This window comes from Bubalus bubalis, chromosome 11, assembly GCF_019923935.1.
Source record: "Bubalus bubalis isolate 160015118507 breed Murrah chromosome 11, NDDB_SH_1, whole genome shotgun sequence".
Lineage (NCBI taxonomy): Eukaryota > Metazoa > Chordata > Mammalia > Artiodactyla > Bovidae > Bubalus > Bubalus bubalis.
In genome coordinates, this window is record NC_059167.1 from 59,693,221 (window position 1) to 59,703,423 (window position 10,203).

General features: G+C 34.0%; 1 protein-coding gene across 8 annotated transcripts in view; it reads left to right on the plus strand.

The window, feature by feature from the left end:
- The window catches only part of NIN (ninein), a 104,741-nt gene extending 97,257 nt beyond the window's left edge, over positions 1 to 7,484 (plus strand). For 5 of the 8 annotated variants that reach the window (XM_025295786.2, XM_044925128.1, XM_044925129.1 and 2 more), the window contains 2 exons: positions 1,848 to 1,961; positions 3,820 to 7,484. In XM_025295786.2, coding sequence (XP_025151571.1) covers positions 1,848 to 1,961; positions 3,820 to 4,029 — 324 coding nt within the window. In that variant the 3' untranslated portion in view covers positions 4,030 to 7,484. Of the gene's footprint in view, positions 1 to 81; positions 1,975 to 3,819 lie in introns of those variants that run through there. The other 3 variants (XM_025295794.2, XM_044925131.1, XM_025295792.2) reach the window with 2 other exon arrangements.
- The last annotated feature ends 2,719 nt before the right edge of the window (positions 7,485 to 10,203 follow it).

Here is a 10,203-nt window from a genome sequence, read left to right on the forward strand (position 1 = left end):
ATAAACGTGTGAATTTAGATTCCCCCCAAAAGCATAATCTTGACATCAGGGTGAAGTGTACCACTTGCCTTCTTTCTCTAGGCCTTGCTACCGGAGCAGCGAGCAGTGCATGCAGATTCCTACAGAAGGATTGGGCACCTGTGAAAACTGGGCTGTTATTGATGGCATTTCTTACCATGGCAGATACTCAAATGCACACACCCACACACACCACACAAATATAGACATAAGCTGAGAAATGTTTTGGAATCAAGTGCTCTTTTAAGTTTTATTATTAAGCCTTTGCAGTATTATGTTTCTTATTTATGTGAATCAAATTCACAAATCTCAGCTTGTTACACTTAATTATTTATACTATCTAAAGAGTGTAGATTTGAGATTCTTGATGTATTCTATATATTTTCTCATTCCATACATTGTAAATATTTTTAACAAAAGGTACTGCTTTTATATATGGAATTTGAAGAAAATCAGGATTATTTATAATGTTTTATATAAGATGTATAATACTTTTTTGACAGGAAAAAGGAAATTTTTGATGGAATAAAATAAATTTTAAATATATGACTGCTTTTTTTTTCCTCTTTCCCCACTCTTTTGCCATGCCCCATGTTCTTTGAATTAATTATCCAGGTTTTTTGCTTTGTTTTGCTTTTTCTTTTTTTTAAGGCAAGTGGAAATCTGGCATTTTCCATTTATGTTTGAATTTTAAAAAGCCATTGTACCTTTTAAAATATAGGATTTTTAGATGCTCTTAGGACCTGGTTTCTTAAAAATTCTGCATTATTCTTTTCCCTACTACAGTTTTTATCTTTAAATTAGTTGCATGGCTTAGTTGTTTCTTTTATGTTTGAATAAATGCTATTATTTAATACACAAACTGTTGGCTTTCACCTCACATTTGGTCATTCTTTGTGCTTTTTAAAGGACACTTTGGGGTATATTTTTAAGGACAGGTTATGCCATCAGCTACTAACACCTGAGTCTTGCGTAAACATTTGAAGAATCTTTTAATTTAAACCTTTTAAAGAATCTGAAATTCTTTATGTGAACATTTTGGTAGACCGGGAGAAGGGGTAGTCAGTTGCACTCTAAATCTTGTTCTAGGTCCCTCTGCACTCCAAAACCCACACACACCTTAATCCATCACTGTGGTATAAGGAGAGGAGGAGAAGCCAGCGTCCTTTTTCTGCCCTATTGTTTCATCTAGGAGCTCTTTATGGGAAGAAAATTTTCAGTTTTAAATATGTTCTAATGATAAGTCCCTCTTCCAGTTCAGGTATTTGCTGCACATTGACAAGTCAAATTAGGAAACCAATAATTAGAAGAACTAGTGGGAAGAGGCTACTAGAAACACTAACACCCTCACAGTAACCAGCCATTTCAAAGATAAAAACAGACACACATACTGCAAGCTGATTGGAAATGTTAGCTGATCCTGAATAAACTCAGTTTTTATTCATTTTGTTGTTGAAAGTCCCACAGTATTGCAAAGACCCAAATCACAGATGAAAGGTTGATAACCATATTTTAATTTACTTTGGATACCTATTTTACTATAATAAGTACACATAGATCTTAAAGTATTGGTTTTAAGAATTTTGCTTTATCTCGGGGGAAGATGGTAGCACAGGTAAGAGTCCTTTTTTTATCTTTGATTTCTTTCTCTGATAGGGTTACCTTTCTAACCTGTGCAACACATGCACTGTTCAGAAATCCACCCTTGCTATTCAAAAGCAAACATTTGCTGTCCTTTCTCTAGGCATCTTATGGGGAAAATTAGCTACTAGTGCTTTCTCATGGCATGATTTTCAAATAACAATACAATTTTTTTTCTTTTCCTTCAGGGAAACCAGGAATACCTGGTAACTGTCATGGAGGAACGAATGTTGGAAGTTGAACAGAAATTGAAACTGGTGAAAAGGCTTCTTCAGGAGAAAGTGAATCAGCTCAAAGAACAAGTGAGCTTCCCAGGTCATATCTGCCCACCCATCTCACCTTCTGCTTTAACTCCAGTTTTAAATTCCTTTATTGCTACTAACTTGCTAACTTTTATTGTCTAATAAAGGCAAACTCTATTATAAACTCCTAAATTAGAAGAATTTCTAAAGCATTTCTAATGAGCTTCAATCCAAATTGAACTTTTATAGATTTTTTCCCCCAAATAAACAGAAATTTTATATTTGTAAAAAATGGGGGATAATAAATGTAACTTTAGCTTTTTTGTTTGCAGCAACTATGACAACCTCAAAATCTAACTTGTGGCTATAGCCAGACCCCAAAAGGCTCTGTTTTGAATAAAAATCTGGACTCTCAAATTCAGGACCACCAAGTAGGCTGATCCTTTTTTCCTGCTGGCAGCAGATGTGGCCTGAGTGCTTATAAATTATTTGTGCATCCACTGAAGAGACATAACAGAAAAGACTACTTTCTAGGGAATGTTATAACCTCTCTGAAATCTGAGATTGAGACAAACTGTGGCAGGGGGTAGGAGGGTAGAAACTGCCCAACCTGGATTTTTAGACATGTAGAATCTGAGAAGAATGGTGGACAGGAACTTTCCTGTGTCCTAAATCTTAGTATACAGAATGGAGAGAAAGAGAAAGTCCTGTTCTTACATTTATTGATTCAGTCCCTTAATCATTTATTCAACACATAGTCACTACATGCCAGGTTCTGTTCCAAGTACTAGAAATACTAGCAAAATCCCTGCCCATAATATGGAGTGTAGTTCACGTACATGGTACTGACCATTTGGCAGTACTTCCAGTAGCAGTTCAAAAACAAAGAAAATGGGTAACATGGGGTGTGGACATCTACAAACACTTTGGCATTAACAGTTCATCCTATTCTGGGAGAAGCAAAAGAAACTAGAGAGGGAAGAGTAGACAGTAGAGGGTCTTAGTGCTAAACCACAAGAGTTTGGATTTTGTTGTGTAGTGGATAAGAGTCACTGAAGTGTTTTTTAATAGAAGGGAAAGAGGAAAGGTTATACACTAAAACAGTTTAATAGAAAATAATGTTAGTTTTATGTTAAACTTGCCAGTCACCTAGGTCCTGGGCTTCTGTGTGATAGTCTTTAGCATTGCTGTTTGAAATGATATTATGTAAATTAGCCATGCCTTAAGTTTTCTTTATTACCTTAAACCTTCATACTTGTAGATGCATTGCCTGAAACTGGGTGTAAAATGAGGAGTTAAAGGTATAATAAGGGAAAGGGGATTGGAAGATATTAACTAAGGAGACCAAAAATCAAATTATCCTATTCTGCTGAAGAGTGTTCCCACCCTAACCAAGACTATATATTTTAACCATAAAGATTAGAATATCTCTTCTAGACAAGGTTTTATTTTAAAAGGAAGTAACTGCTGAATCTTTGTGTTATAATACATGAGCTACATTTTAAAATAATCAGTAGGTTGTATGTAGTTATGAATGGGAGACAAGCATCTATTGTTAATAACAGGTAAACAGTTCACAGCCTCAGAAATTTAAATTATAAAAGTATTGTGATATTTTTAGAGAATGAATAAAGAAATAGTACCTAGACTGAAAAATACCTTCATGTTTGAGCCCTCAAATATCAATTTGTTCTTTTATTAGTGATTTCTACAAACAAATTATGCAAAGAAACAGCCTGGAATAAGTGGATTTGTTTTACCTGTATACCTGGTACCAGGTCTGATATTAAAGCTGTATTGTAAAATAAAAGAATATAACTGATAGAAGCCATTTGCCTTTATAAACAACTGTCCTTATGTCGGATCTTTTAAAAGAATAACAGAAATAGAGTCAAGATGTTTCTGGTTCTGTTTCCAGCTCTGCAAGAATACTAAAGCAGATGCAATAGTGAAGGATTTGTATGTGGAAAATGCCCAGTTGTTGAAAGCTCTGGAAATGACTGAACAGCGACAAAAAACAGCAGAGAAGAAAAATTACCTCCTAGAAGAGAAGATTGCCAGCCTCAGTAATATAGTCAGGAATCTGACACCAGCACCACTGACTTCTACACCTCCCTTGAGGTCATAGCCAAGCCAAAGGATGAACAATTGTGCACTTTACTGAAATGGACGGGACATTTCAGATGTTCTCTCAACTGTTGTTGTTGTTGTTATTTTCTTAGGAACCTTTAGTGGCTTAAAGTTAAGCCTAACCTAAAACTTCCAGGAATAGAATTCAAGTCCCTATTCACTGTAATTAGTTTTTATAAATAGACTGTAATGGAAGTTGCAAACAAATATTTATTTCACTGAACTATTCCCAAGCTTTGAATTTTTAAAAAATATTTTAATAACCATCAAGAAAGTGATATGAAAACACCTTCAAGAATTTTAAAACCCCAGTTTTGAATGAGTTTTTGAAAATTACTATTATGTATAAGTTATTATATAAATTGAATATTTTTTAAAATTGAGATATTATTAATTGGTTGTTTTGATCTTTATTTTAATACCAAATGTATGTCTTCTCATACACTTAAATATGGAAGAGTCATTCTGTTTCTAGTAGTTTGGGTTTTTTTTTAATTGTTAGACTTTCTGTTTGGTAACAGAAACTAGAGTCAATAACCACTGAGGTCAGAAAAGGCAGAATTCATAGAACTCTACCTTCTAATACATATGACAGTATTACCACTCTTGATGTATTACAGATATAAAACTCATTTACTCAACTGCACTGTAAACTAATGTTAAAACTTTACTTTCTTTAAACAATCTTTTTTTTTTTTCCTTCTGAGAAGTTTCTTTGGGAGTTTGTCTTCTAAGAAATGGATAAAGCCACATTCTTAAAGCATTTGAACTATAGGGTAAGCACTGAACGAACTGCTTTGGAGTAAACAGCTAATCCTAAAAGAGAGGAAGCAAACCATGTGGATTTTTCTCTCTTTAAGGTCTTGGAGTTGGTGAACTTATATTTGGAGTTGCATCAAAAACTCAGGGAACAACACTTTAAGTCATCTTCCTGAAATACTGTAGGGCTCTTTAAAAATTTGAAATGTATAAAATACGTGACTATTTATTTGTTGTATATTTAGAGCCATAATGGGATTTTTATTTCTACATTTTTAATGAATTTAATTTTCTGGGGAAAGGGCCTTGCTTTTAGAGTTAAAAACCTCTTTTAACTTATGCAAGAGTTATTATTTGCTTGTTTGTTTAATGTGGGTCAAAATTTCCATGCTTCCTATTCCTCTGTACCTTGAATCTGATCATAAGAATTTCATACTGTGATAAGAACTGGCATGCCATCTGAGGTAAAGGAGCGCCAAATAGAGTTTTCCAATCAGTCTCAAGACTAGAACATTATAGCACAGTAAACGTTCTGAGTAACTTTTTTTCCCCAGGTAAAATCCCTGCTTCTAGCCAGGAATTGGTTGGTAAAGAACTTACTGTGTGTGGGATGCAAACAGAGCTTATCACAGCCACCTATTTGTTTTTATGGAAGAGTAATTAGATCACAAAAATTCACTCTGCTGCATTAGAGGAAAGTCAAGTCCATCAATTTTTTGTAAGAGGTATCACAGCAAAAATCAAACACTACCTTATGGGCAGGAACAAAACATGAAGCAAACTGCTAAAGAAAGCTCTATTATCAGAAATCCCTGATTTCCCCCGGAAAAGAATTAATTTTAATCCCTCCCTATAGTTATATTTAAAAACATTTGATATCTGCTGTCATACCTTCCATAATCATTTTTCTCCAGTGCAGACATTTCTAGTAAACTCAACTACTTGTATGGCATTGACTAACACTTAAAAACTGTGGATAGGCCTAGGTCAAGATCGTAAATAAACTAAGCACCTGTGGTGTTTTTATGTGATATGCTTTAAGTTATTCAAGGCTTTTGCCATCAGAACTGAAAACCAAGCATATTTCTCAAATAGATGGCTTACCATATGATCACATATGTTGTATTTTTATCTTTATTTTTTACATTATGAAAAGTGTAGGTTAATTTGTTTATTTCTTATAAGTCTGTATTTATATGTATATAAAGTGCTGTACAATGCATGTAAATATGACTTCTGGAAAGTTTTAGACTACATTTAGAATCCCTTTATCTAAAATCAAAATGCTGCTCAAATGAAAGTTAATTTAATATCTAGGTGCTTACTTTTTGTTTTACTGAACTTATAAGACTGGAAAAAAGATCAACACAAGAAATAGAGTTACCTTAAATTTATATATTTGTGCAGCAGATTATTTTTGTAGACTAGAGTGGGAATTTAACTGGCAATTTATAATATAGCTTACAGCTTTTAAAAGAATTTAAAGAAATTAAATTTAAACTATTAAATATTTAGATTTTGCTTTCAGACTTTATAATAGAACTCCTTAAAATCATGTAATATATTTTATAGTCATTTAAAAGTACTGGTTGTTAAATTCATTTGCTTTCTTAAGAACAGTTATTTAAATTAGTTTTAGGAGATAGGATCTTCATTTCAAGGAAAGAGAATCAAGTTTGCCATTATGATAATATGTTACCCTTAGAAAGGGGAAATGTGAATTATAAAATCTACATTGTTCTATTTTGCTTTCTTCTGCTTTTTAGAAGCCTGAACTCTGAAGCTCAAATTTGTAAGGGGAGAAAAGTAGATGGGGAGGGTAGAACCAACCACAGTATTTATTTTTCTAAAACTTAATAAACCCAGATTTTTAAAAACTATTGTAAATGTGAATTCTTCCCAGATGCTTCAAATGCATTGTTTATATATTTAACCTTAAACATATGTAGATCACAAAGTCATAGGCTTTCAAGGTATAGGAGGAGTTCTTACAGGTCTAGCATTTTGATAACGTACCAATACCCAGAGTAGGTATTATGATGAGGAACTTTTGGTTTTTTAAGAATGAGTAAAACTTCAACATGTGAAAATGAATTTTTTATTTTTGTGATTTCTTTTTTTCTGAGTGAAGGAAAAGAGAAATGTGTTGCTATTGTCAGATCTTAAAGATATTCACACTCAAGGTAAGGCTAAGTGCTTTGTGATAGTATTAAGCAAGTCTTGTTTTGAACGGATTACCAAGTGACTAACTGAAATGGTATAAATTATGCAAGTAATGCCAAAACTAAGTCAAAACCTAATAGCCAAAGCATTCCTTACTTAAAAGTTATTAATTATATCATGTTTGGACCTATTTGAACATCTCAGCCCTGTAAAACATTTTTGGTTTTATGACATATGGATAGCAGTTTAATAATAAATCTATCCAAGTCAGCTTTTTGTTTCTCAGATTTTTTTTGAATGATATACATTAAATCTGTTCTTATTGGAAGACATTATCACAGCATGATTGTAAGGAGCATTAGTTTTGTAAAGGAAAACCTGAGTTCATCCATAGCCATCGCTAGAATTCTTTGCATGTAAAGATAAATGTGTGTATGTTTATACTGACTTGGTATATTTCATCTTAGCCATTCTATCCTAGAATTATTTTACCATGAGCTTAAAATGTAAATAAATAATTTTGCAAATATGGCCCTTGTTTTCTATACACCTTGAACTTTTGTAAACAGTTTCAGTATGTTTATCATCGGTTTTTAGAGTGAAAGCATCCAAACATTGCACTAAACACATTTTACAAATGCAGCATCTCTGGAGCTCCCACTCCAGACCTACTGACTCAGAGCCTGCATTTAAACCCCTCTGCCGCCCCAAATCCCAGAATGATTTGTATGTGATCTAGAGCACTGCTTGTCCATTTCTGTCACAGAATCAGCGACCATCACACCAGCCAGTTTGAGACCCCTGTGGTGGTTCATAATTTACTTCTAAAATCCTGACAACCTCGGGTGAAGCCCTACTTGAGATTTTGGTTGCTTCAGGCATGCCTTTATTTCACTTGGCCATGTTTATGGGTGATTCATAATTTTCAGTTATTTGCCACTACTGGAAAAAAAAATTGACCTAAAAGCACATTAAGTTAATAATACTGAGTACTGAAATATAGAATGGAAATATTGGCCAAATGAGACCTCACAAGCCATGTTTTATTTATGAAGCTTTTATACCAATCTCACACTGCCTTTATGTTACAGGAACTATTATTAACCCCATTTTACAGGTGAAAAAACTGAAAATTAGCAAAGTTATGACTTACTCAAGGCCACACAGCCAGCTCAGTAAGGAACTCAGGACTCACTAGGCAGGTTTGTCTGTTCTAGTATTTTGCAGTGTAACAGGTATCCATTTCTCCTTCTGGCAAACAACATTTAATTGGCTCAATTAATTGGTATAATTAACAATTAAACCTACCATGCGCACTACTCTCTAAAGAAAAATATAAAAATTATTGATTTTCTGTTTATAAACTGGGGTAGTGTAGTGAAATTTATACACACACAAAATAAATAGAAAAAATTAGATCAGTATGAGAAAACAATCCAGTTTTCTTGATGGACTCAGTGCTACAGGCACTAAGATAAGCAAGATTAGTGTCCTCAGGTATTTTAACACAGAAAATGGGGAAAGTTCTTAACCTAGCATTAAATATAACTGTACTTCATTGTTTTGTAGTCTCTCTTATTCATGTTGCATTGAAAAAAGTCTTAGTTTTCCAATATATACCTGATACACATTTTCCCATAATAATGATTGAATTTTGTCCCAAAGACCAATAGTTACTACAAGTCAAAAAAGTGTTTATTCTTTGTTTCGTTTTGCCTCATTTGCAATCAGGAAAAATGACTAATTTTGAAAAATGGACATATTAAAAAATTAAAACTTCAAGAAAGGAACTATAAACTGAATCAGTGAAATAAAGAGTAGGTAACAGTGTAAAAATAGAACAGGATACCCTTATGTTAAAATAATATTTAATTTTGAGAAATGATGACATGAGATGTACTTTACTAGCTAAGGCAAAGTAAACACTCTGAATAGTCCTTACAGCCCAGATGAACATTTACCAATCATTTTTCTTTCTTGTTTGAGTATCTGTCTTTAAGATCTCAAGCAATAAATATATTAGAATATAGATAGAAGATTATAAAATAGTATTGTATCTGTTGATTTACTGAAGTTTTTAAGTACTGTGTTTATGTAACAGTATATTCTAAGGAAGTACACACTGAAGTATTTAGGAATATATAACCATAATGTATGCAAATTATTCTCAAATAATTCATAATAAAATTACATAGAAACAAATCAAGGAAGCAAAATGTTTTTTGAAAATAGGTAATGGGTATGAAAGCATTATTTGCTTTATTCTTGCAATCTTAAGTTTGAAATTATTTCCAAATAAAATTTGGAAATGTTATCTATAACATTTAAAGTGTTGTTATAGATAGAAATGTTATCTATAACATTTAAAATGCTATAGAAATTTATGAAGTGTGGTACTAGGCACTTTACCTTCCTTACTCATAGCAGCTCTGAAGAGTAGATGATATTTTAATGGTACAGAAGAGGAAACTCACTAGAAACCATCCATAGCAGCCTATCCACATGTCTGGGGTCCTGAATGTTCATTGCAAGGACTGATGTTGAAGCTGAAACTCCAATACTTTGTCCACCTGATGTGAAGAGCTGACTCATTTGAAAAGACCCTGATGCTGGGAAACACTGAAGGCAGGAGGAGAAAGGGATGACAGAGGATGATGAGATGGTTGGATGGCATCACCAACTCAATGGACATGAGTTTGAGTAAACTCCAGGAGTTGGTGATGGACAGGGAGGCCTGGCATGCTGCAGTCCATGGGGTCGCAAAGAGTCAGACACGACTGAGCGACTGAACTGAAATGAACTGATGAAAAGTTCGGCATAATCAGAAACTTTTCTACTTCCCTGGGCACATAGAAAATGGGGAAACAGGCAGTTGGGCAGACTTAAAAGCCAAAAGGAAGCATTAAGAGGGCCTATAAGGTACAGGAGGGGCTGTTGAGCAAATGAATCTCCCCCACACACCCACACAAATGACCATCATGAAACAACACATAAAAGTCCAATGGAGGCTCAGGATCTCTAGTATACAGTGCCCCCTCCTCTATCTCTACACCTAATAGAGCTACACAAGTATTTTTCTTGAGGTGAAAGACACTTTATGTCTTTTACTCTCTCTCTTGCTACCTTGCTGCTGCTGCAAAGTCACTTCAGTCGTGTCCAACTCTGTGCGACCCCATAGACGGCAGCCCACCAGGCTTCCCCATCCCTGGGATTCTCCAGGCAAGAACACTGGAGTGGGTTGCCATTTCCT